A 26,167-nucleotide genomic window follows, 5' to 3' on the forward strand; every position below is an offset into this window, starting at 1 on the left:
AAAAAAAAGAATTGTTCATGTGGTTTTTGGCATGACTTAAAAGTTTGTGTGTGAAATAGCCGAGTACAACTAATTCATAGGGGAATAAATTATTTTTCCGTTGTTCATGTGGTTTTTGGCATGACTTATAAGTTCGTGTGTGAAAAAGCCGGGAACAACTAGTTCATAGGGGAATGAGCCATTTTCCCGATCAGAGGAAAGGAAAGAAGAGAGGTTTTTTTTTTTTTTTGGGTCAGACAGTAATTATTAATTTTTTTGAAACAAAATCGAAGTGAAAAATAAAGAACCGTTTCAACCTTTTCTTCTTCTACTTTCATCATCTCACAAGGTCAACAAGAAAACCCAAATCCAAACTCCACCGCTAATTCAATTAACAAAAAAAAAATGGCGAAGCTAACGAATTGAAAGATCTCCTCCCCTGCTTCCCACCCCTTCCTCGTCGTATGCTGTTTTCTCAATCGCTTTTCGTCTCCGGTGACCGGGAATCTCTTCTAAAACAAGTTGACGTATTACTATGAAGAGCAGCAGCACCAAGGCCAATATCAACAACGGAGTTAATCACCAGACGACCAATGGCTTTCTGCCTAATTCGCTAAAATTTATCTCTTCCTGTATCAAAACCGCTTCCTCCGGCGTACGCTCAGCTAGCGCTTCCGTCGCTGCTTCTCTCTCGCCCGATTCTCAGGAGCCTAAGGATCAGGTTCCGGTTTGATTCAATCTGATCAGTTTGGTTTTATGTTATTTTCTTTTCAGACGATAGGTTTTGACTTCGAGGTGGCATTGACTTTGTTTTTGGGATCAAAGCAGGTGTTGTGGTCATCCTTTGATAGATTACACACGAGTGAATCTTGTTTCAAGAACGTTCTTCTACTCGGTTACGCCAACGGGTTCCAAGTCGTTGATATCGATGATGCAACCAATGTCAGTGAGCTTTTGTCGAGGCGGGATGACCCCGTTACGTTTCTTCAGATGCAGCCTTTGCCTCCTAGATGTGGAGGAGTCGAAGGGTTCAGATCATCGCATCCTATACTTTTAGCAGTTGCTGATGAATCCAATGGCTCAGTTAGAAATGTTTATGATTATCCTCTTGCACTCTCCCCCACTGTTGTGCGGTTCTATTCACTTAGATCTCACAACTACGTTCATGTTTTGAGATTCCGTTCTACTGTTTATATGGTCAGATGCAGTCCCAGGATTGTAGCTGTTGGCCTTGGTTCACAGGTCAGCTACAAGTTTACTATTTTTAGATTTAAATAACAACTTTGTCAATAGTAGTAGTAACAAAAAAAATATAGATATATATAGATATATTTAGAGATTTTTGTTACTGTTAACTGCCGTGCGCGGTAAGATTTAATTGATCTTGTGCCATTGCGATGCAGATTTACTGTTTTGATGCACTTACACTCCAAAACAAATTCAGCGTGCTCTCGTATCCGGTTCCTCAGCTTGGAAACCAAGGGATATCTGAGGTCAAAATCGGATATGGTCCGATGTCAGTGGGACCGAGATGGTTAGCTTATGCTTCCAACAGTCCTTTTTCATCTAGTATAGGTCGCCTGAGCCCTCAGAATGTTACACCTGGCGTCAGTCCATCTACGTCTCCAAGTGGTGGTAATCTAGTGGCGAGGTACGCCGTGGAATCTAGTAAGCATCTGGCAGTGGGTTTACTCAGTTTGGGTGATAAGGGTTACAAGACTATATCTAAATACTGTCAAGATCTCAAGCATGACGGTCCTAGTTCTTCTCTTTCCTCCAGTCCTGGCTGGAAAGTTGGTCGGGTGGCTGCATCTTCAGCTGAGTCAGATGTTGCTGGAACGGTTAGTCTACTAGTGACATCATCTTTTCTTGATTATATTGGTTACAAACCATTTATCTGAGTATCGCCAATGATATATTATAACGTTTTGTTTTTATTTTGTGCTGACCAGGTTATTATCAAGGATTTTGAATCTCGAGCTACTATAGCACAGTTCAGGGCTCACACTAGTCCAATATCGGCGCTTTGTTTCGACCCAAGTGGCTCTCTATTAGTAACGGCCTCGATCCACGGTAACAATATTAACGTTTTCCGGATTATGCCTTCAAAGAATGGCCAAACCTATGATTGGAGCTCCGCACATGTGCCTCTTTACAAACTACATCGTGGCATGACATCAGCTGTATGTTTACTTATTCCATCTTCTGTTGTAGCAATGTTTCATTTTAAGCTACTGTGAACGAACGCTGATGTGCTATTACCCATCCCACAGGTAATACAAGATATTTGCTTTAGCAGCTACAGTCAATGGATTGCTATTGTGTCATCTAAGGGAACCTGCCATATTTATGTTTTATCCCCTTTCGGTGGAGAAAATGTTCTTGAGATACGGAACTCTCATGTCGATGGACCAACACTTGCTCCAACCTTGTCCCTGCCATGGTGGTCGAGTCCATCGTTTATGACCACCCAGTTTTTGTCTCCACCGCCAGCATCGGTAATTCTTTCTGTTGTTACCCGAATCAAATGCAACAATTTCTTCCTTGCTACAAGTTCAGCTATAGGAAAACAAACGTCCTTCCCTTCTGGCTGTCTCGCTGCTGTTTTCCATCAATCCGTGCAGTCGTCAGCTCATGCTTTGGACTATCTACTGGTTTACACTCCGTCCGGTCATGTAGTTCAGTACAAACTTGTTCCATCTCTTGGAGGAGACCAGCCTGAGAGCAATTCGAGAATTGGAGGAGCAGCTGAAGAGGAACTGAGAGTGAAAGTCGAACCTCTTCAGTGTTGGGATGTCTGCCGGAAAACAAATTGGCCTGAGAGAGAGGAGAACATATGTGGACTTACTTTCGATGGACGGAAAATTAGTGAAGATGTAGCGAGGCCTCTGCACGTTTATCTTGCTAATGCAGAGGTGATGATAAACTCCGGAAGAAAACCAATCTGGCAAAACTCAGAGGTTATTATTATCCACTTCTCTGTTTTCCTTACGATGGATAAATCATGATATGTTCATATACACATTGCAGATATCTTTCTATCCGATGTTAAATGATGGAAAGAAGATGAATTTGCATCATCATCATGGAGGCGGGGAGATCGAAATCGAGAAAGTATCTGCAAATGAGGTTGATATCAGAAGGAAGGATCTGCTTCCGGTGTTTGATCATTTTCACAGTGTGTATTCTAGTATGCGCAGAGGATTTTATGTGGAAAGAGATTCAGATTCTTCTTCTTCTTCTGATCCTGGACAAGTTAAAGGTAGTCAATTTCACTTCCTATAATCGATGCATTTTCAACGTTTCTCAAAATCTTTAAACTGAATGTGTAGCAGGTATGGCTTACACCGAGAGTGAGGAAAGAAGTGGAAGTATAACATTCAAACAACCCGTGGTTTCGATTTCTTCTGCTGTGAAAGACAGCGACTATACTATAGAAGATGCTCATATGTTGCTAAAGAACGCCTCCCTGCCCGCTGAAACAACTATTGAAAACAGCAGCGGGACAAGTGGAGATTCAAATGTAAGTTCTAACCGTTCTGATCTGAGCATGAATGCAGAAGGAGAGGAAAGTGAGGAGGGAGCCATTGATGGCTCCCCAGATTTTCAGCAGTTTTTCGAGGAAACTGCTAAAGAAGCAGAGGACAAGGATGATCCATCTGATCAAAGAAAACTAGATGATGATAATGATGATGATGGTGACGACGATGATGACATGCTTGGTGGTGTTTTCGCTTTCTCTGAAGAAGGTAAGAATAATTCTTCCTTCCCCATAGGCCGCCTAATATGTTTGGCTATTCTATTTTTTTTTTAACTGAAATGAATCAACATTTTTAGGATTGATGTTTTGTTTGCAGGTTGAGCTTGGTTTATGTTATGGCCAAGATCCAGTGGAGAAGTCACTTACTAAATCCCGTTTGCTGCAAACTTACTCACTGATGAATCTTAATTCCCTGGAAAAACATTCAAAATCAATTCACATTTTATCATCTGTTTCTGTAAATGCTTGTAAATCGATTATTCGTAATCAACAGTCTTTCTATTTGCATGGACTGCTTTTCTTTGTTTCTTTTGTAATTTTCTTCACGTGTAACTCTCTATTCATTCATCGGAAAAAAAAAAGGAAAAATAGAATAAAGATTTATTTCGTTTGGGTTTTAGAGCAACATTATCAATGCCAACTCTTATTGAACATCTTACAATATTTAATTAGTATTTTTAGTCTAAGAAGTTTTCTAAGATACTTTAAAATACAACATTATCAATGGAACTTTTTGAAGGTTCTTAGGTATAAAATATTTTTTTTATTATTAAGTAGTAATTAAGATATATTCATTTATATTCAATACATTAAAAAGAGGAAAAAAGTTTCATTTAATTAAAATTACAAACATTTTATTACATTCCTTACATAAAAAAAAAAAAATTCATAAATCACACATTTTATTCAATTCATAGAAACTTTAAAATTATTGGTTATTTGGAAGATGTCGAAATTTAGCCCAAATATTTTCAATTAAATCAAATTTTAATTGTTCATGAGCTTGTCTGTTACGGACGCTCGATCGACGATTCATTGCAGTGCGTAAGCACCACAGAATTTGTTGATGTAGTCATTAATCTTCTGCCACCTCTGCTTAAGATTGAGCCACTTCTAGATTCACCACTCGCTTTCGCATGTGGGCTTGATGCATAATACTCCGCTACACGTTTCCAGAACGTCCCAGATTTTTGTTCATTTCCAACTACAACATCCTTAGATGTGTTGAGCCACGCACTTATTACAACCTCGTCATCAGCTGGAGTCCACTGCCTTTTCTCCTTAAAGGCAACTGATGGGTTTTCATGTTGAGCTGGAGCCTCTGGTGCTTGTGAACTAAAAGGAGGTATCTCCGATCCTCCTCCAAAGTTTTGACTCGGAGGATAACTTCCATACTGGAAGTTTTGACTGTGGAGAAGATGGCTATAACTAGGGGAGTCACTATATGGATTCGAAGGATTCCTTGAATCCATAGCGAGGAGAATGAGAGGATTATAAAAGACAGAAAGAGAAACAAGAGAGAAATAAGAGATAAAGAGATTACTATGACAAGAATTATAGCTTCTTGCCGTTATATAAAGAAAAAAGAGAGAAAGAGATCATAAAGAGCTTTAAAGAAAGACCTAACCATCAACTACTATGGTCTAATCAATAGTTATTACAACACTTAAAAGCCATCAAAACAATGAATCATCTCACTAAATATTTTCATTTGGTTAGAAACAAAATACACTCAAGTTACAATGAGCAAACAATAAACTTATATAGTCCTTACAGACTGGTTACTCGTTCGAAACTAACTACAACAATTATAACAACGTCTCCCTTAAATGTCCACACCAGTTTTTTCTAAAATTTCCACACTGGTAAATTCAATGATGAAGACAATGTAATTTAAACAACATATTATGCCAGCTTTTACCGAATACACTTCACTAATCAATCAAGTATACATTCACAATGTTAAACAAACACAGATCCATCGAGTTTAAATCCAAAATTTATTCTAAAACACACACATCAATGGACTTTACAATCAGACACAGATCCGTTCACAATCAAATTCCTCGCCAACCAATCCATCACAACCTATACAGACAATCATTCAGAAACTCTATACACACGAACTATACAACCAAACATTCAGAAACAAACCAATCAATTCGAACAAACCAAGCAAATCGTTTCCTCTAATCCGCAGACCTTAACATAGAGACAGATGATTAACAGATATAGAAGAAAAACCTGGTATCGTTCGATTCGGAAGACGACGGCGAGATCCTTCTGGAATCGGTGAGAATAGACGACGGCGGCCGAAAACTACCGGCGAGAGAGAGAGAATAGTGAGACGATGCAAACCCAGATCAAATACCACGCATGCAAAAGGGAATCGAACCAAAAAAAAATTAGATCCACAAAACAAACCGATAATCAAAAAAAAACCCAGAGAAGGAACACGAACCTGCTGGAGATTCGATGCGGCGGTAGAGCTTTGGATTGAACGGTGAATCCGTGTGGTTTGCGACGCGGCTTCACTCCTCGTGTAATCGCCTTCGACGGAGAGAGAGAGAGAGAGATAGAGAAGAGGGAGACACAGAGAATGGTTCGAGACTGAATGACCTCTTCTCTCTACCGCTTCGTATCTCCTATCACAACTCGCCACGTGACAGAGAGAGAGAGAGAGAGAGAGAGAGAGAGAGAGAGAGAAGAGGGAGACGCAGAGAATGGTTCGAGACCGAATGACCTCTTCTCTCTACCGCTTCGTATCTTCTATCACAACTCGCCACGTGACACAAGCACCACCACCAAAAACTTCGTACGTAAAAATCGATTCCACTAATTAACTCATTTTTGGATTTAAATTTGGCCCAAATAAATTATAAAAATCGGGCTAAGAAGCCCGATAATGATGCTCTTACTACTTCAGACATCAATGAAGAGACGTGTTTTTTCTTGGTTGTGTTTGCACTATCTCATGTTTCTGCGCAGGCTAGGAGAATGCTAACGACTTGCAACACATTCACAATTCATTTAGTTTTTTTTTTCAAACAACTATTCATCTAGGCTTTCATTGCCGGCAATAGTGTTATTATTTTTCAGCTAAATAAGTATTTTTAAAGTCATAATAATGCTCCTGTATCTTGAAGCTCCAAATACCATTGTCTTGGACTCTTAGTTTATCTAGCAAAACTAGCTTTGAATTTCTTCCATTTATGATTTATTATTACTTCAAGGAATAGATAAAAATCACATGTATTCTGTCTGCGTTTCTGATTTCATTTTTTATACTATGAAAAGTACTTTTACTTTGTCAACCTCACTCTTTTTAAAGAAAAACAACCTCCAATAAAATACACAATTCATATGAAGTAGAAATTTGAAATTGTGTTTTGTTTTGGTGATTGGATTTAAGCATGTGGCTGATACGAGAAGCCATTTATAGAAAGACCTCCATCGACGCAGATGGTCTGTCCCGTTATATAAGAAGCTGCAGGCATACAAAGAAATGCCACAAGCGATGCTACCTCTTCCGTCTTCCCTAAGCGCCCCAAGGGATTTGTTGATTCCACTGCTTTCTTGAATTCGTCATCAAACGCCTAAATATAATCATCGTATGGGAAAGAAGTCAAAATTTCATTTAAAAAGGTGCAATATTAAAGTCAAAATATCATCAAAATAAAGAGGGATCTTTCATGAACAATTGGATCTCACAGCTTCAGCTAAAGGAGTAGCAATGACTGCAGGAGCTATAGCATTAGCCCTTATGCCGTCGCTAGCCCATTCACATGCCAAATTCCTTGCTAGCTGATTCATTGCCCCTATATATGTATACACATACTAACATGTGTTATATAAGACCTGCCTTTTTGTTTACCCCAGTGTTGAAATATATATATTTAATGTAACTGGAAATTCACAACCAAGTGGCACAGTAGATGGAGCTTTGGTTTTGGTTTCTTCTCAAGTCAGTATGTACCTTTTGTGGCACAGTAGATGGAGCTGACGCCAAATGACACGACCCCAGCAACAGAGGATATGAAGACGATATTACCACACCCTGAAGACTTGAGCAGAGGATGTGCAAGCTGGCTAAAATGGTATGCAGATTCCAAGTTGGTGGAAATGTGGAACGAGAAATCCTCTGCCGTATTTTCAATTGTTGGCTTTGACCGGATTGCGCCAACGTTGTTGATCTAATATCAAGAATACATAACCGGAGACATGAGTCAGCCAGAAGTGAGTATTATTGATCTGTCTTTGTTTGCACAACATTGAAAAAAAAAACAAATGATATAGAATGCAGATAAATTACGAGGATACTGAGCTTGGCATCAAACAAAGTGGACACAGTTTGCATCAGCTTCTCTCTTTCGGTCCAGGACGATGCGTCACAGACTGAACCAGTGACTTGAAACCCTTTCTTTTTCCAGTCGCTCAAACACTCGTTGAGATGTGCTTCATCTCGAGCACACGTATGTATTATTGCTCCAAATCCTGCAAGTTCCTCTACTATAGCATGCCTAAAATTTTCAAAAATCAACAATATATATAGATTTAAGAAGAATCTAGTCACTAGTGCTTTTAGGATGTACGGAGAGAGAAGAGAGTTGACGAACCCAATGCCTTTGGTTCCACCGGTAACAAGTGCAGTTTTGCCTTGAAGGCTCCATCTTCGTCTTTGGTCTTCTCCAGCCATTGAAGTGGATTATCTTATGAGAATATATTAGCTATGTCCACCGAAAATATCTTTATATAAAAAAGGTTTTGCTTTTATTCACGTCAGCGTCCACATCATCAATTCGGTTCATGACATGTCTCTCGTATAGCATAATAAATTATGGGCCTTTTGTTAAATCCTTAGAATTTGAGCCCAAACGGAAAAGCCCAACTCTGATAACTCCGCTAGGGTTTCTGTTCTTCTTCCTCCGACACCTATCAACTTCATTCTGCGTTCTAACACATTGTCAATGGTGTTTCTATAATTTCGATGACTTAAATCAAGATGAAGAATCTCTTTGTTTGTCTTAACTCGCGTAGTTTAGCCTTCTACTCAACCGAAACTTTCAGTTTAATCGCGACCTCTGAACTTCGTCTCCATCATCGAAACGTCACAGAATCTTCATATTAAATATCTTATTAATTGAATCAATCATGATGTAGCCTTCAGTGCGATATTTTCTTCAGCGACGACAATAAAAAGATAAGCATTCGTCCGCTCGAAATCATCTTATCAATCTGTTCAATCAACGCAATAGATATATTTCCTGAGAAATGGCTAATTCCAAAGTTTTTCTCTCTGATTTGATATCTCTTCCACAGTTGAGGTTAGATTGCTGCGATTCTGGAAGCGGCCCTGGTGAACTCATGTCCGTTGATATGCTATTACGTGATTCAAAAGTGAGTATCTTCTTAAGCATTTGATAATAGTGATGTCAGTTTTCTGGTGACCTAATGTCGACATGCTAGCTGTTATATATGATTTTTCATTCAGCATTTAGCTTTCACTTCTTGATTATGAAACCTTCTCAGTTCTGTTTACATTTCTATCTGTTCTATATTATTTTCTTTCAGCATTTAGATTCTGCTTCTTGATTATGAAACCTTCCCGATTCTGTTTCATACGAATTTTATTCCCGCCCACCGTAAGTGCTAACCGGGCTCGAACCTTATCTTCAACCACCGGTGAGAAGCAAATAGGGTTCGAGCCGGAAGATCTTCCACCATTGTCCAGTGAGTTCCGATAAGGTTCAGCTGTCAGGGAGGAAGCGGCTGGTTGGAGGGGTCTCAACCAACGTGAGTTCCAAGAGAGCCAAGAAAATCTATAAACAAGGTGAGAAATGGGATCAAATTTCAGAAGACTTTTTGGTGAGAAAGATGAGATTGTTTAGCCTACGAATAATGATCTTGAGGCTGCTGATCTTGATGAAGATGGAGTTGTTAGGTGAGAGAGATCATGAGGTTTTCATTCTCTCTTATTTGTTTCCTTCTCCCTTCTTATGCTTATGGTTGTGGTTTTTTTTTGTGTGTGTGTGTTTGCAGAGCTGCAGAGTTTATAGTGTATAACTGAAAGAGATGGGGAAGACTGATGAGAAAGATATCTGTGGGATCATGGAAGAGTTTGAGCAGCTAGATTACGACGTGTCTGGAACTCTGACGACTTCTGACATCGTTCTAGCTCAGATGAATCAGAATCTTTGTTATGTTATATATGCACAGCACCGAACAACAACAACAAGCAGAGGATGTTAACAATTTTTTTTTGGAACTTTTGTATGTTTCTGTCTGTGTTATTTTGTAACGGCACATTCTCACTCTTTGACTGTCTTTTTTTTTTTTTTGGATGCTTGAGTCTATGATCTACAAACGTATAGATATTTCGACTGATACAAACACTTTGTGTAATAAAACTGAATTTCTTGCTATTAACCTATAATGGAACTCTGTTTTTTCATCAATGTCTTAATGTTCCTTAAGACCCAACTCCAAAGAACTGTACCCCAAACTAAAAAAAAAGTCGTGTACGTTTTTGTTTGCATTTTGATCCGCTCAAAGAACAGGTCACATGTGATGATGATGATTGTTTTGTTTCTCTTGAAAACTCTGTTAGACTGAACAAAACGTTTACAAAGAAGAGAGACAAAAAGAAAGGAAGAGTATTGGAGATGTTGTCGTTTCTCGAGCTGAGATTCATGGCAATGTGGGTCAAGCCAGTCTCTTGAAACACTTTTTGACATGCTAGGGAGGAGAGCAAAAGGTAAACAGAAATTAGATGAAGGGTAGTGTTTCTCAATAACAAAGACGAGGGAGAAAGACAAACGGTAAAAACTATTAATGATTACATTTTTACGTTTTTTATGGTATGATAATTTTGTGAATTTTAACAAAAAGGGAAAATAGTAGAGTTGAGTTGGTATAACTATAAGTAAATTTCAGATTTAATCTTCAACGTCTATCTTTTGGCTTATTCCAACAGTTAGTGTATTCTGAGAGATTTGGTAAAATAGCATGTTTATACATGTCTATCTTCTGGGTCATGAAAGCTTTGTAAACTATTTCTTGGCTTTACAGCAGGCCCGTCTCTAAGGGTGTGCTAATGGAGCATTTGCGCAGGCCCAAAAATGTTTTAAGCAATCTTAGATATAATTTAGGGTCTTTTTTAAACAATCTATGGCCCTTTTTCAGACAATTGTTTTGTTATTCATATGGAATATGCACAGGGCTCATAAAGACAATGAGACGGGCCTGCTTAGGAGCATAACCCGATGTCTCCATAATTGCTGTCCCTTTCGAGAATTACAATCAAGAAGAAAATAGAAAGATTACCGAATAATTGTTTATTGTTTTTTTTTTTTTACGGAATAATTGTTTTTACGTGGCTCTCTCGGAGAAGTAACAGCAGAGGATAATGTCAACGAGAAGAGAAATACAAACAACATGGATGTAAAGTTGGTTCCATAAATTCTAAGATTCTCTATATATCTCTAAACTAATTGGCCATCTGAACTATTTAACTAAGTTTTACTAAGAAAAGTTTATAGGCTACATAAAGTTCTTTATGAACTAACCAAAAAATATATTGGTTTAAATTCCATTAACATAAAGATACATTATCTTTTGTAGCATCGAAATCTACATATTATAATTTTAAAGTAACTACTGGTTAAAATATATTTTTATAACTTTATATTATAGTAATATACTATAAGGGAATATTAATTTCATAGTAATATAATTTTTTAAAATCCTGCTTAATTGAATGAGTGTTACTTAATCCGAAATTTAGTATGACCTTGGTTTCATATGGTTTATTTGAAAAAAGTTTGGATGGTGTTTTATATTATATAAATGTGTAACATTGTTGTTTTGTATCTTGTTTGACATAGGTAATATATAGTAGTTTATGTTATTATAAGTAATTAATATGCCTATATATATTAATGGATATCATTCTATTTTACAATATTTTGCACAAAAACTTTATAATTTGAAATAATTAAATAGAGAAATGTTTCCAAAATATGAAATAATGATTTCTAAATTTATGTAGTTTGTATATATTTAACTTAAATTTTGTTTAATAATGCTTTAGTTTCTTTATTTTATGCATTATTCTTTTTATTTTACCAATACAATAAATTTTTTAAGTTTTTATCTTTATAAAATTAGTTAAAAAAAATACTTTTATTAAATTTAAACATAATATTGGTATAGAAATTTTAACATAAACGTCTAAAAATATTAAATTTAATACCTAACAAAAATAGAATACTTTGTCCATCTTATTAAAAGAAAATATTTTGTAAAATTAAAATTGCTACTCCCTATAATTTACGGGAATATCAATGCTTTCTAACTATCGCCAAAACTCTCATTAAAATATATAATATGTTTAAATAAAAAGTAGAATGGTCAATATATCTTAAAATTAAACATATACAACTATATAATATCTATGCCTAAACATCAAAAAATTAAAAATCTATAAAATAACATTTTATGTTTTTAAAGAGCGAATCAGAATTAATTAAATTGTATATTTTTCAAAGAGACCTGTCAATGACAATATGAACTGATTATTAATTTTATTTTGTTTAATAAAAATAATAATTAGTATGCATTAATAGGCAAAATTACAATTCAGATTCACATAATATCAAGTTTTTTATATGTTACTTAATCTCAAAAACATAACAGATCAAAGCTTGGGTAATCCAAAACATATTCAATGTCTTTATAGTTTTGGCTATTTATCTTAATGAAAGAGCAGTTAACAAAAATGTATAAAGCCTTTGTAACACAAGTGACCACGAAAATTACTTTCTGCAGAATATATAACAAAAAAGTGGTTGTAGAAGAAGATCAGTGATGGTGGTAAAAATCAAGATTACATACGCCCATTGAGGTGAATAAAGTACCTCTTTCTCCACAAGTTCTTCGTTTTCTAGACAAAATCAACTCAATGTGGCATAAAGAAGAACATACGATTGATTTCCATGAGCACGATATGTCCTCCGTCTCTGTTTTGCTGTTTGGTTCACTTGGATGTGTGATATGAAAAGGGCATCAACATCCAAACCTTTCACTCGACTCTTATCAGAAAATTCTTGAATTAGTTTCTCTGTCATATGGAGAAGCTGCAATACCCCTCTACAAAACTCGAATATCTCCATGCCTTTAAACTCGGCTTACTTGTTTCTTTTTCGTTCCCTGTTTGAAAAAGACATACCCTCCTCTTCACTAACCTTTTACGTTCTTGTTCTTCTTTCGATCCGCACACTGTAAGTTCTCATTCATGTTACTCTCTTCATTGATACTTTGAGATGATGTTTTTGTCCTTCCACCGTTGGTCATATCTTCATTTCTATGTGCATGCACAATGCCTCATAATAGTCACATAAGCCTGAGCAAGGATTTATAAGACTAAACCATGAAATATATTCAAACAGAGAAACATACAGATCAGTCTTATTCTTAGCTAAGTCTCCAAGGATACGTTCATGTGTTTCCATTTTAGAATAGCACATGAATTCATCATCATCTGAAACACCTTTCTCAAATCTTCTCCTCATGAATGCTACTATCCTTACGCAATTCTATAATCTCGCTAGTGAAGAGCTTATCAGAGAGATAAGATTTGAAATCTCAAATTACTCGCCTTGAATCTCTTTTCAATCCTGATCATACGACGAACCAGAATATTTGAAGAGAGAGCATCTTTAGTGAAACTAACCCACTTTAAATAGTATATTTTTATGTTACTTGTCCGGAAGTAGCTAAGAAGAAAGAGGATACCTTTTGAATAGGTTTTGGTTAATGGAAACCTGTTTGCTAGGACTCGCGTTGAAATCATCTACACGAGACAGTCACAGATTAGTCGGAGTAGAACCATAAGTCTTGCAAAGCTATAACTTTTTCTTATATGGATATTTTCCTGTAATTAAGTGGATCAATAGCCTATAACGACAAATAATCCTCCTACATTCGTCAAAACCTGAAATTGGATCTAAAAACTAACCTAACAGAGTAACCGAAGAGAAGTACATAGTTTTGAATAGTAACCTGGAATTGGATAAAAAAAAAATCAATACCCGTCGGAGAAACTCATAAAAAGTTTTAATCTGGAGAGGAAACATGTGTTTAAAAGCAAGTGATACGAATAAGTTCTTTATCTGTATATGATAACCAAAGTTTTGTTAATGAAAAGTCGGTTTACATTAAGTTCAATGGTTAATATCTACACTATTAAAAGGGAAGGAGTTTTTAAAAATCTACATATTTCATTGGAATGCTATATTTTATATCACCTTAATTAATCAACTCCACATAATACGTTTAATATTTGTGCCAAACTAAAAGATTCTGTGACCAGATTTTGTGCTTATTAACAGAAAATAATTATAGTAGCATTTATTTTCAAATACCAGAAAGATAGTGTTTAAATATAGTTTCTATTGTCAGCTATGATGATCATTTATCCGACCCACGTAAAGACTGATTTACAAAGTTTATTAACATATTATATGAACCAAATTTTTTTATACACATAATGTAAAACTTTTATGTAAAACATAATGTATAGAAACATGACAATACTTTAAAGTTTTTAATTATATTCAAAATTTTATGCGTATACACGAAATATGTTTCTAAGAATCTAACATTTTATTTGAAATCTGAAACATTAACCGAAAACCGAACCTGAAACACAAAAGAATAATCGTGATACCAAAGACATATTCAAAACAAAAAATATATTTAATATACACAAAATATTTTAGATACTCAGGGCACCGGTTCAGATCTCTGTAGAATCCAAACCTAAACCGACACTGCGGGTCTGAAATATACCCGATAGATACTTTGTCGTAGACTTGGATCTGAACCGAACATGTATATTCGGATCGGTTTTTATTCGAACCAGACAAAATGTTTGGACCTAAGAGAGAGAGTTACATAACAATATACATACAAAATTTCAAATAAATTAATTCATAAATCATATAATTTTATAAAATTCTATGCTTTGATATAATTCAATATTGTAACATAATAACATACAACAATCATTAACATTATTAAACTTTTTATTGTAAAAATACCCGCGCTTCAAGATCTAGTTAAGTATGTTATAACTCATAAGGTTGGACAATCGTGCATGTGAAAGGATATAATCATGAATAAGTCCAAATTTTAAATGACAACATTTATAAGTAGATAAAAATTAGGACTCTGTTTTAATAGATTAGATGATATAAATATGTCCGAATTATATTTAGTCACAATATGTTCAATAGGTCCAAATTTAAAATATGTCACGGTAGATTTTAAATAGAACTCTAAATTAATAGATATATATATATATATATATATATATATTACTTTTTTTTATCTACCAACTATGTCATATACCAACTGTATTATATATACACATATAAAAGAAAAATATTTTCTCTTTTTGAATATATCATTTTAAACTGTTTGAATTATACAGTTTTAAGTTAACTACTAAATATCTAATTTAGTTAAAAATTAGTTGTCAATATAAAATTTTAATATTTAGCGGAATTATTGTACATCTTATTATATAAAGTAATGTTTTCTCCCTCTTCGAAGCCCCACTTCAGCAGCCACATCATAAAGTCGAAGCCCCTCGGTGCAACACGGTCCACTTAACCAAAATTATGCGCTTCATTTGACTCATCCGGCAATATATATGGGTTTGTTGTGTGATTGGGCTTCTTATTGCTCTCTGCGTTCCAAGCCTATCTTCGTGAAACCCTAATAACTTAATCCGTGTCGTACCAAAATCGAGTTCTTCCATTGTTTCAAAATAATCTGATATAACATTTTCTTCTTAAATCAATTGTGTTTTTTATAAGACATAGATTTGAGTTGCTTACATTATTGCATATCCCAAAACAAATCCAGAAAAATTCTTCAGTACATAGGGTTAGTTCTGAAAAAGAAAATGTCTTAACCACCAACTTCTTCATCCTTGGACGAAAGACCAGAGGACAATGCAAGCTCTTGGTTTTGTTGAATCTGGCTGATGAAGTTGAGGCTCAGGAGAATGAGATGTTTGTGCAGGAGCCAGAGGAACCGGAGCAAGGGTTTGGAGAGGAAAAAGAGAAGGAGAGGAAACAAAAGCTTACATGGAGATCTTTGAAGGCAAAGATTATTTTATATGATACGAAAGCCTTTGGTAGCGAGTTTACACTCCCAAGGCACGGTTCCCAAATATTACTCATTCCATTTGGTGGAAAAATGAGTTAACATAAATAAAATACCATTTACACATGGAGGAAGTAATCAGTATGAGATTCAATATTTGGCTTATTGGAAATCAAATCAATATAAGAACAAAACATATATAAAGAAATATATAAGATGGCTCGAGAGTTTATATAATTTATGACTTTTAACTGATAACCTTATAGATCTTTATGTTTCAAAATCACCAAGAGGAGCATCTCTTAGATTTAGAGGTGTATAATTTTAGGATGAATATAAATATTAAGTACGAAGAAGGAAAGATTTGGAGAGTGAAGTATTTGAGAAACAAGTTCCATAAATTTGTGTGAGTGAAAATGTATCTTGATCCAATGGATTTCTATTATGATGAGAGTTTACCAATTCTGAAATCTGTTGATAATATTTGAAAGTTTTGAGATTTATTTCCTTGGAAAGTTTCATATGCTTTTTTTGTCTTTGAATTCTTGTTTTGGTTGGTAATTTTTTAAAGCTACATAAAACTAATCGAATTAAAAAAAACAAAAGTCAAAGTCCGAAGATATTTACCCTCATACAAATAAATATATTGTAGTATTCTTTATTGGTTACCAAATATGTAATATTGTTAAAATAAAATAATATATATACTATTAAAACAGGATCCTATTGTCTTTTTTACCTTAACCTGCCATTTCTTTACTAACACTGCATGTTTCATTAATGGCAATCAAGTAATATTAATAACACATCTATATTGGGCTATTTTTTTCGGATCCAGCCCACTGTCCACATCAGATCTCTCTTGGGCCATTTGTGCCGATTAAGAAATCAGATCTAATTCTCACATTTTTTTTCCTTTGGTCTATTGAGTCCAAGTTCAAATAATTTTTTTTCAACTATTCTTAATTTTTTTTCTTTTCTTAATATAATTTAAGCATTCATAAAAAAATAGATTTTTTCATTGAAAAGTATAAATCTTTATTAAAAGTATATAATTATTTTTATTAAAATATAAACCATATAATAAAATTAATTTATCAGAGTTATACCTACTTAATTCATTAAAAAAAATAAAGTTTAATTTTTTAAACATAAATAGTCATTTAAAATGAAACACGATAAAGAAAGATAAAAAATTTAAGTCTTTTATAAAATAAAACACAAATATATGAAATATGACATTTATTTAATATTTTTCAATTGAAAAAAAAAGAAAAAAAATCCGCGCTTTGAAAGCGCGGATCAAAATCTAGTTCCCTATTAATATAACTTCCTAACATCTCATCTATTAATATATGAATGCCATTTATATTAAACAGCGATTTTTGACTAATAACCAAAAACAAATCTAAGAAAACATAAAACTTATTAAAAAATATAAACGTAAACTATAAATAATTATATGATACATGAGAATAAAAATAATTGCAAAAAAACAATACAAACCAAACATAAAAATTATATTATTAAAATTAGTATAGCTGTTCTGCGTTGCGTAGCGCATGCGAATTCCTATAGGCTTTTTCACTCCAACAGCACGTTGAAAGACAATGATTTCATAATAATTAAGTAATTACTCTTCCAACATATCTAAATAATTACATTAATTCTTCAATATTCTATTCTAACACAACATTTACGTTGATAGTCTTTGTTCCATTTTGACTATATACAACTTATAATGGGTAAAGAGTTCGTAGAACCTTTTTTTTTTTTTTGTGCAACCGCAAAACCTTAATAAATCAAATAAGTTCTTTCTAATGCAATAAAACATTCTAAGGTTTCTTACCCCTATGAAACTGTAGACGCTAACTTTAAGCAGAAGACAGTGCAACACAGACATAAGAAAAACCATTAGAACAAAAATACATGTTTATGGGACAACTTGCGGGGAAAAAAGACATTTAATTCCTCATCTATTTCAAATCGGCAATTTAAATACCAAACTATTGCTTTCGCGATTTAATGCTCCAAGTATTAGTTGACTTGACTAATTAGGGATTAATTAAGTCAGCAGTTAAGTTATTAACGTTTGTTTATTTTTAATTCATTCACTTACGACATAACACAAAATTCCAAATTTAGAACCCTAATTTCGAAAGAGGCGACAACATAGGCAATTCCAGAGAACACGTAGGCGATTTCCGGCTAGATAATGGTGAAAACATTCACCGGAAGAAGAGGGGGATGGAGGAATACGTTTCCAATTCGAAGGAGAGCCTCAAGTCCCATAGTTCCTGATGTTTCCAGTCTCGCTCAAGTTCCCGAAATTCCCGATGTGCCAAGAGTTCCTGAAGTTCAACCTGCAACTAAAATTGAAAGGTAAATTCAGTTGATATTTTTTATAGAATTTACTGATTCTTCTTATTGATATGTGTTTTTTTTGTTTAGAACGCGAGAGGAAGACTGTTCGTTTAGGACAGGAGGTTAAGAGGTTTAAGTTTGCTGTTCTCATGTATTCTCTCAAGACGCAGTATGACATAAAGTTCTATAATTCCTCAGCTAATAGGCTTGGAGTTTGGTGCACACAACATGAAAAAGAAAAATGTGGTTGGAGAGTGTACTGTTCTTTCGAAAAAGGCAGGAACAAGCTGATGGTGAAAGTGTTACACATATTTGTGTTAGGTCTGGTTATACGAAGCTGCTTAAGTGTGGAACAATAGCACAATTATTTGAGGAGAGACTTCAAATCAATCCTAAAATCAGATCGAAGGAGATGGTTGATGAGATAAAGAGAGAGTATAATATGATTGTGACCGAAGAACAATGCAGAAGAGCAAAGGCAACACTTGCTGCTAGAAGAAAGGCGGGTCATGAAATTTACTTTGCAAGACTTTGGGATTACCAGGAAGAGGTACGTAAATCTAATGTAGGAGCAACAATGGAAGTTGAGACAATTCCTGGTCCGGTTCCTGGAAGCAATCAAAGATTTCACCGCTTGTATATGTGTTTTGAAGCCTTGAAAACGTCATGGAAAGGCTCATGTAGACCCATTATAGGATTGGATGCTGCATTTATGAAATGGGACATTAAAGGTCCAATGCTAACTGCTGTTGGTAGGGATGGGGATAATAGAATTTTTCCAATAGCTTGGGATGTGGTAGAAGTTGAGGATAATCCAAATTGGTTATGGTTTGTGCAACTACTGAAAAAAGACATGGGTCTTGAAGATGGCGACGCTATAACAATAATCTCAAACAAGCATCAGGTATGTTCATCATTTCTTTATGAATATATTAAGACTTCTCTGGTGTATTTAGCCTTGATTGTTCATTTGTACATGGAATATTACATGTAGTACACGAAGAGCTTCCTCAGGCCGAACACATAATGTGTGCTAGACATGTTCTACAAAACTGGAAGAAGACAAATAAAGACATTGTCCTTGAGCGTCTATTCTGGAAAATAGCACGAATCTACACACCAGCAATGTTTACGACCAACTTAGAGGCTCTTAAGACCTACAATGAAGGAGCTTATCCCTCTCTGCAGTCTACTGGACCGATGACATGGTCTCGTGCATTCTTCAAGCTTGGATCATGCTGCAATGACAACCTAAACAACCTGTCAAAATCATTCAATAGAAGTGTTAGGGAGTCTAGAAGGAAACCTCCTCTTGATATGCTGACAGAGGTTAGGAGAAAGACCATGGTGAGAAACGCAAAGAGAACCATTTTGACCAACATGTGGAATAAACGGTTTACGCCAAGAGCAGAAAAGGAGATTGAGCTTAACCGGCAAAGCGCTAAGGATTGCATTAGATATATGACCACTAGACAGGTGCATGAGATTGAGTATCACAATGATGCATACACCGTCAACATGGCTGAGAAAACATGCGATTGTGGCTACTGGCAGTTGAATGGTTTGCCTTGTATGCATGCTATGTGTGTCATCACGAACACAAGATTAGATCTTAATGATTATGTCTCTGATTTCTACTTGACTTCAAAATGGCGCCAGCTATATGCAGAAGGTATGAAGCCAGTTCAAGGGATGCAATCATGGCCAAGATTAGGTCGGCTCCCTATTCTTCCACCACCCCCGCGCTTCAACCGTGGGAGACCTAACGATCATTCTAGAAAGAAAGCTCCTCATGAGTCTTCTTCTAATCCACACAAGCTTACCCGCCATGGCCGAGTTCCTACTTGCTCAAACTGTAGGAAGGAAGGCCATAACAAGACTAGGTGTCCTAATCCAGCCGCAGCTCCTCCACCAAAACGTCCTAGAGGTCGCCCACGGAAAGAACATGTTTGAAATGGCTTACTTGCTTTTTTTAATGGCTTTGTTTACTGACATTTGGTGCTTATTTAATGAAGGGAGGGTCTTCAAACTTGCAGCCAGGAGCTACTCAAGGATCATCACAAATTCCACCTTCTAAATCATCACAAGGAGGAACACAAGAAGGGTTTGGATTCTCTACATAACCAAGTGCAGATGTGGTCTTCATGTTTATGCTATGTTGATGTTTTTTTCCTATTTGGTGTGTAAGGATGTTGTTTGGCTTGTCGTTTTGGATTTTCTTGGTTTTATCATTTGGTGATGTAGGATTTTAAGTCTCGGATATGTATGGATGGGTAACTCTTTTTGTAAACTCAAGCCCCAATCTAAAATCAAGTTTATGAAAAACTTTAAGTATTGAAAACTAGCAAGTGGCGATAAGTCTATGCTCAACAAATATTAGTCAAAAGCTTGTTTAAAACACATAAATTGTCTTACATTTTCATACATATTTTCTTACATTCTCTTACATTTTCTTCTTACCAAACACAAGTGAACTTTCACCTTGGTCAAACATTTCTCACAGAAGACAACAATGGCCACAACACACAAGCCACCAAAAAGCACAATTGTCTTTCTTTTGAAATTTTTCATCTTGTTTTTGCATCCTTGGATTTCTTCTTTCAAGTTCTCGAACTGAAGCTTGAGATCATTTATTAAACGTCCCTTCAAGCTTCAGCTCATTTACTTCTTCATGTGTTCCATCCTCAACCCACTTGAACAAGTGTCCATCCTGAAATACACATATGAAGATAAAGATGAAGAAAGTTATCAATGGTTAACACATGAGAATAAGTACTCTAGTAAATCTTCCCGCTCGGGAAGAAGTACACCGGAAATAAGGACGTCCTGGATTAGCTATGGACTTTGATGTAAAGATCTTAACCGGACTTCCACAAACACATTTTTTTTGGATATCCTGTCTCTCCATACACGATCCCACAACTATATGAATCGCTCATACATACTGGACCTAACTCCTCCTAAAGACATAACCACCAACGGCAAAGTTCGAAATCTATCTGCTACATACACCTTTCAATCTCACCAGTCACTCGATTCTTCAAAACAATGTAAGGAACATATGACTTACATATTTTGATCCAGAAGAAATTTGAGTTGTTTCAAGGCGAAGTTTCTTGTTTTTCTCGAAGTTCTTCATCACGTCGCCAGATTTGCTCTCTTATCTCGCCGGAAATCGCCTCTATCGTCGCCGGAATCACCTTCTCTCGAAATTAGGGTTCCAAATTTGGGGATTTCGAGTTATGTTGTAAGTGAGGGAAATTAAAACTAACGACAAACGTTTAACACTTAACAGCTGAATTTTTGAGTCATTAATTTCCCGAGTCAACAAATAGTTGGAGCATAAAATCGCGCGAGCAATAGGTCGGTATTTAAATAGTTGATTTCAAAAAGTTGAGGAATTAAATGTCCATTTTCCCGACAACTTGCATTATTTTTCTCTAATAAGCTTTAGTATCATGGTTAGACAATCAAATGTTACCAACAACACCCATCTAAGACGCATACAACAAATCAAATATGTTAGATGCCAAATTCTTTAATATAGAAATAATCATCAAAGCAATCAAATTAAATCTTTTTATATATAATTCATTCTTACCGAGAACATTCTAAATAGATAAAAAATTCATTACCAAACATATTTTTTGCAAATGAAAACCTCAAACACATATGAGGAAATCATACACGAATAGTAACCTAGATCACAAGCAAAGCATATCTAGCGCGTAACTATTTGTCCTTATATGATCTCTTATATTTTGAAATTATTCGAACACTAAAACTTGCTTCAGCTATTTGTCTTGATTACCTTATTCACAATTTTAGCTCGCTAACTAACATACAAACACATATGTTAACTCTGTTAACAAAATGTCTTCCCGCAAAGTCATCTCACTTTCCTCTCAAACACACTAAAAACCATATGATAATCACCCATCCCTGCTAAAAATTTTGGTATATGTTCCCAACTAGACTTCTGCAAATCTAAACCTCGAAAAACAAACAACAAAGAAATACAAAAATATAAGTATTTATATCACACATAAATTATTTTCCGCGCGTATACACGGACAAATCGAAGTAAATCTATAAACAATAAACACAAAGCATTCTCAAAGTAATGGAGAATAATCCACTACCACATTATATATATAGCCGATACAAAGAAATGCTATTAAGAGAGCCTTATATATTTTTCGATCTCTTTTTGTTATATCTTTTCATCTGCCGTCAAAAGAAGGGGAAGCCTAGAGAGAGAAAAAAAAAAAACCTAGCGTACGATTCTCAATCAGGATAACAAAGTCTTGAGAGTTCCGCTCTCAAATCGCCTCTCTGATATTAGGTATTCTTCTCAAATCTTCGATCATAACAGATTACTTTAGATTACTGATCAGATCGATCTGATCTGAAGCTGTTAGATATGAATTTGGTTTTTTTCGTGATCGTTACTTCTCTTTTGGATATTGTTTTTTCTTCTGGAAAATCGATACTATCGATGCGATATGAAGAATTGAATTGAATTGATAGTTTATCTGTTTCCTTATCGATATTTAGTATTATTATTATTGTCTGTGGTTAGACTGTACGACGATCTACTTATGTTGTTGAAGCTTCCGGCTACCGTTGAGGCTTCAAGCTTAGAAAATCCTTTTAACCTTTGATTCGTTGTTATCTCTTAACCTGAGCCTTATTTGCAGCGATTGAAATCTGCTTGTTTCTAGAATAATGGATGCTGAGAATGAGAAAACCGCCGTCGAGGCCCCCGGGAAGGATGTGGTGGTTGAATCCGAAGCTGAAATGAATGAGACTGATGTTGGAGAAGCCTCTGACAAGGTTGTAGAAGCTTCCATGGATGTTAGTAAACCAGAGGAGGCAGTGCCCTCTGTTGTTGAGGAGAAGAAAACAGAGGGTGATGAGACTTGTGTTGAAGGCGCAAGTCCTTCCGGTGTTCAAAATCCAAAGGGGGTATTACCGGTAAAGAAGAAAGTTGTTAAGACAGTGAAGAAGCTTGTCAAAAAGAAAGTTTTGAAAGGAGGCGCTTCTGCTTCTGCTGTGGATCCTTCTCTTGGTGAAAGCGATAAGGGAACAAAGAAGGTTGCTGCAGATTCTGAAACTTCTCTTGGAGAAGATGGTGATATGGAATCTACTGAAGAACTCGCTGCGGAATCTCCTGCTGATGAAGAAACGGTGAAAAGCGTTGGGAAGAGATTGCTAAAGGGGAAGAAAGTCCAAGGAGCCCTTAAAACAACAACATTGAAGGAAGCTGATAAAGGAACTCCTCAGAATGGCCAAGAGAATAACAACAACTCGTTAGCTGTGAACGAGCAAACCAATGGCGTTGAGAAACCTAGTTCGCTGGAGGTGAATACTAGCGAACAAAAGAATGAGGACCAAACTGGCATGGCTGGTGGGGGCAGGAGACGCAAAAGGAGGAGAGGTGGGAAACAGGTCTCAGGCCCAAACAAGAAACAAATGAAAGAAGAGGTCGTCGTGGCTGCTGCTACTGATGCGACACAGAAAAGTATAGAAGAGGAGGGGAAAAAGCAGGTGGATGATGACCTTGAGAAAGATCATGGACAGGGGAATGTAAAGCATGCTGGTTTGATCTTCATGTGCAACGCCAAAACTAGGCCCGATTGTTTTCGGTTCAGTGTGATGGGCGTACAAGAGAAGAGGAAGGACTATGTGATGAGTATCAAGCCCGGGGTTAAGCTTTTTCTTTATGACTATGATCTCAAACTCCTCTATGGAGTTTTCCAAGCTTCCTCTGCGGGTGGGATGAAACTTGAGCGCAATGCTTTTGGTGGATCCTTTCCCGCTCAGGTAACTTCGTGTTTCACACATATGCTTGCTAGCCACAACTAGTCTTTGCTGATGGTATTCTTTTTGTTGGAATTTTATTAGCTTATGGATCAGTTTGATGATATTGTGTATTCACATCTCAGGTGCGGTTCAAGGTGGTTAGTGATTGTATACCGTTGCCTGAGAGCGAATTCAAGAAAGCAATCAAGGAGAACTACAACAACAGAAACAAGTTCAAAACAGAACTTACGCGTAAACAGGTAAAACCATCAATTTCCCCTTAAGTTCATATCAGCAGATATTTCATTCATCTCTCTGTTCTTGAAGGTATTCAAGCTGACAAAGCTTTTCCGACCAGCTGCTCTCCCTGCTCAATTGACTCACACTCTGCCAGCCCCTGTTCCTCGTCCTGCTGAGAGGAAAAGATCTGACAATGACCGCTATGCTCCTGGCAGCAGCAGAAGTCATGGAAGGAGTCGCAATGCTGCACCTCCTCCACGCAGAGAAGAGCCACCACGCAGAGAAGAACCACCCCGTGATCTATACCTCACTGAAAGCGAGTACCGAACATACGGCTTGAGAAGAGCAGAACCAGCTCAGCATTATCCACTACTGCCACCTGATTCTTCTTACCGTCTGGACTCGTACCGTCCATCTGCGGTGGATCATGAGCGGCTTTTGAGACAAGCAGAGATTGAGAGGCATCATGACCGTAGAGAAGTTCTTTTGCCTGAGAGAAGCTACCACCCGTCGTATGATCACGTCCTAAGCTCTAGGCGCCTGGCACCAGAGCCACCATTGGAGTCTTACATGAGAGACCCGTATCACAGAGTCGAGTACCGTAGTCCCGAAAGACTACATAGGACGACATACCTGCCTTCTTCGGGAAGAGAAGACGATGACTTGTATTCACGATATGTTACACCGGACTCATTGGCTGAGTACTACCGATCATCGTCATCTCGCAGATACCCCCCAAGCATTGCTGAATCTGAGTTTCTTCCGCCTTCATCAATAACATCACGGTATGCTTACTCAGGGTCTTTACCCTATTCTCACCGCTGATTTTTACTCAAGCTCTCCTTTTGAATGTATTTGCTGTTTAATGTATGTTTGGATTTGGACATGCTTTCGTTGGTTCACCCAAACTTGGATTGTACTTTAGTTTTTATTTATTTGTCGTTGTACCAATTGCCCTCGGCAGATAACTTTTTTTATCCTCGAATAAATGTTTTCATATATGTTCTCTCTTTCATTTTGAATTGCTTTGGCAAGATATAATATTCTCTTTATGAGACTACCAAACTTTACCAAATTGGTATTTTTTTTGTTGAATGTTATCGCTGTTAAAGTGTGTTGGATTGATTGTACTTTGGTTGATTAATTGGTCGTCTTCCCAACTCCTCTTCGAGGCACCTTTTGAGTTATGACATAAATGAGGGCTCAAAATCTTTTACCAAATCAGACATGTATATTTTCATCAAACGTTGACGCACATCTATGCTAGTCCGTCCATCCTTTTCTGTAAGTTCGTCCATCCTATTCCACTAGACGAGACTTATCTTAAGTTCCACTTGTTTGGGCCAGCGAACTTATTATAAACGAGATGTTTTGCCCGCACGTGCGGGCTTAATCGTTTAAAAATATTATTGGTTTATATTTTATTAATTAAAAACCAGTATGATAACTTATTATTTATGTTTTTAGAAAAAATTAAATCAAACATGAAATTATTTATATATATATGACAAAAAATCATTAAAAAAAATATATTTATTATTGTGTTGAAATTTTTTTAAAAAACATTCACATTTTAGAAATATTTTAGAAAATATCTTTATACAAAATGTTTTTAGATGATTAATACTTAATTATAAATTGTTTATATGTTATTTTTTTAACTTTTATAATTGAAAAAAAAATTACGATAGCAACACAATATATAAGAATTATCTTATTTAGAAAATTTCTAACATTATTAATAAAAATTCGTTTTTAATTATAAATAAATTATTTTATATATTTAATTTCATTAAAATATATATGTTTATTATTGTGTTGAAATTTTAAAAGAAAGCATTCACATATTAGAAACATTTTAGAAAATATCTTTATACAAAATGTTTTTAGATGATTAATATTTAATTATATATTGTTTATATGTTATTTCCTAACTTTTACAAGTGAAAAAATAAAATTTTAAGATAACAGCGCAATATATAAGAATTATTTTATTTTAAAAATTTATAAGATTATTAATAAAAATTCATTTTTAATTATAAATAAAATTCATTAAGGGTAACATTG

At 35.6% G+C, this 26,167-nt stretch overlaps 5 protein-coding genes across 13 annotated transcripts; 4 read left to right on the top strand and 1 right to left on the bottom strand.

Annotated features, from left to right (window-relative positions):
* The first annotated feature begins 298 nt into the window (after positions 1 to 298).
* On the top strand, positions 299 to 4,065 carry LOC106318973 (autophagy-related protein 18h-like). 3 transcript variants are annotated; one of them, XM_013757156.1, is made up of 8 exons: positions 299 to 700; positions 808 to 1,221; positions 1,383 to 1,820; positions 1,932 to 2,162; positions 2,253 to 2,939; positions 3,010 to 3,241; positions 3,312 to 3,728; positions 3,837 to 4,065. In XM_013757156.1, exons 1-8 carry the CDS (start codon positions 515 to 517, stop codon positions 3,839 to 3,841), a joined length of 2,610 nt encoding a protein of 869 aa, XP_013612610.1. In that variant the 5' UTR covers positions 299 to 514; the 3' UTR covers positions 3,842 to 4,065. The 3 variants fall into 3 exon arrangements, with proteins under 3 accessions (XP_013612610.1, XP_013612608.1, XP_013612609.1); XM_013757154.1 differs by having other exon boundaries at positions 307 to 700; positions 805 to 1,221; XM_013757155.1 differs by having other exon boundaries at positions 515 to 700; positions 805 to 1,221; positions 3,315 to 3,728.
* Positions 4,066 to 6,773: 2,708 nt separating this feature from the next.
* Positions 6,774 to 8,241, bottom strand: LOC106315654 (tropinone reductase homolog At1g07440-like). The gene is made up of 5 exons (XM_013753450.1): positions 8,137 to 8,241; positions 7,833 to 8,040; positions 7,497 to 7,713; positions 7,232 to 7,338; positions 6,774 to 7,116 (listed from the first exon to the last, which is right to left on the bottom strand). The coding sequence occupies exons 1-5, from the start codon at positions 8,214 to 8,216 to the stop codon at positions 6,928 to 6,930; spliced, it is 801 nt and encodes a 266-aa protein (XP_013608904.1). The 5' UTR covers positions 8,217 to 8,241; the 3' UTR covers positions 6,774 to 6,927.
* Positions 8,242 to 8,397: 156 nt separating this feature from the next.
* On the top strand, positions 8,398 to 9,941 carry LOC106316009. 6 transcript variants are annotated; one of them, XR_001264700.1, is made up of 3 exons: positions 8,398 to 8,917; positions 9,211 to 9,350; positions 9,560 to 9,941. XR_001264700.1 is itself a non-coding variant. In XM_013753869.1 (3 exons), exons 1-3 carry the CDS (start codon positions 8,792 to 8,794, stop codon positions 9,574 to 9,576), a joined length of 276 nt encoding a protein of 91 aa, XP_013609323.1. In that variant the 5' UTR covers positions 8,398 to 8,791; the 3' UTR covers positions 9,577 to 9,941. The 6 variants fall into 6 exon arrangements, 2 of the variants coding, with proteins under 2 accessions (XP_013609323.1, XP_013609322.1); XR_001264698.1 differs by having other exon boundaries at positions 9,092 to 9,350; positions 9,560 to 9,935; XM_013753869.1 differs by having other exon boundaries at positions 9,218 to 9,350.
* Positions 9,942 to 18,027: 8,086 nt separating this feature from the next.
* LOC106314448 lies at positions 18,028 to 20,178 on the top strand. Its single transcript, XM_013752315.1, has 5 exons — positions 18,028 to 18,073; positions 18,143 to 18,272; positions 18,377 to 18,959; positions 19,115 to 20,002; positions 20,071 to 20,178. The coding sequence occupies exons 1-5, from the start codon at positions 18,028 to 18,030 to the stop codon at positions 20,176 to 20,178; spliced, it is 1,755 nt and encodes a 584-aa protein (XP_013607769.1).
* Positions 20,179 to 22,251: 2,073 nt separating this feature from the next.
* Positions 22,252 to 25,101, top strand: LOC106318555. 2 transcript variants are annotated; one of them, XM_013756579.1, is made up of 4 exons: positions 22,252 to 22,400; positions 22,780 to 23,881; positions 24,004 to 24,120; positions 24,188 to 25,101. In XM_013756579.1, the coding sequence occupies exons 2-4, from the start codon at positions 22,784 to 22,786 to the stop codon at positions 24,923 to 24,925; spliced, it is 1,953 nt and encodes a 650-aa protein (XP_013612033.1). In that variant the 5' UTR covers positions 22,252 to 22,400; positions 22,780 to 22,783; the 3' UTR covers positions 24,926 to 25,101. The 2 variants fall into 2 exon arrangements, with proteins under 2 accessions (XP_013612033.1, XP_013612032.1); XM_013756578.1 differs by having other exon boundaries at positions 22,253 to 22,400; positions 22,756 to 23,881.
* Positions 25,102 to 26,167: the final 1,066 nt, after the last annotated feature.

The sequence above is a fragment of the Brassica oleracea genome, chromosome C9 (assembly GCF_000695525.1).
Source record: "Brassica oleracea var. oleracea cultivar TO1000 chromosome C9, BOL, whole genome shotgun sequence".
Taxonomy (NCBI): Eukaryota; Viridiplantae; Streptophyta; class Magnoliopsida; order Brassicales; family Brassicaceae; genus Brassica; species Brassica oleracea.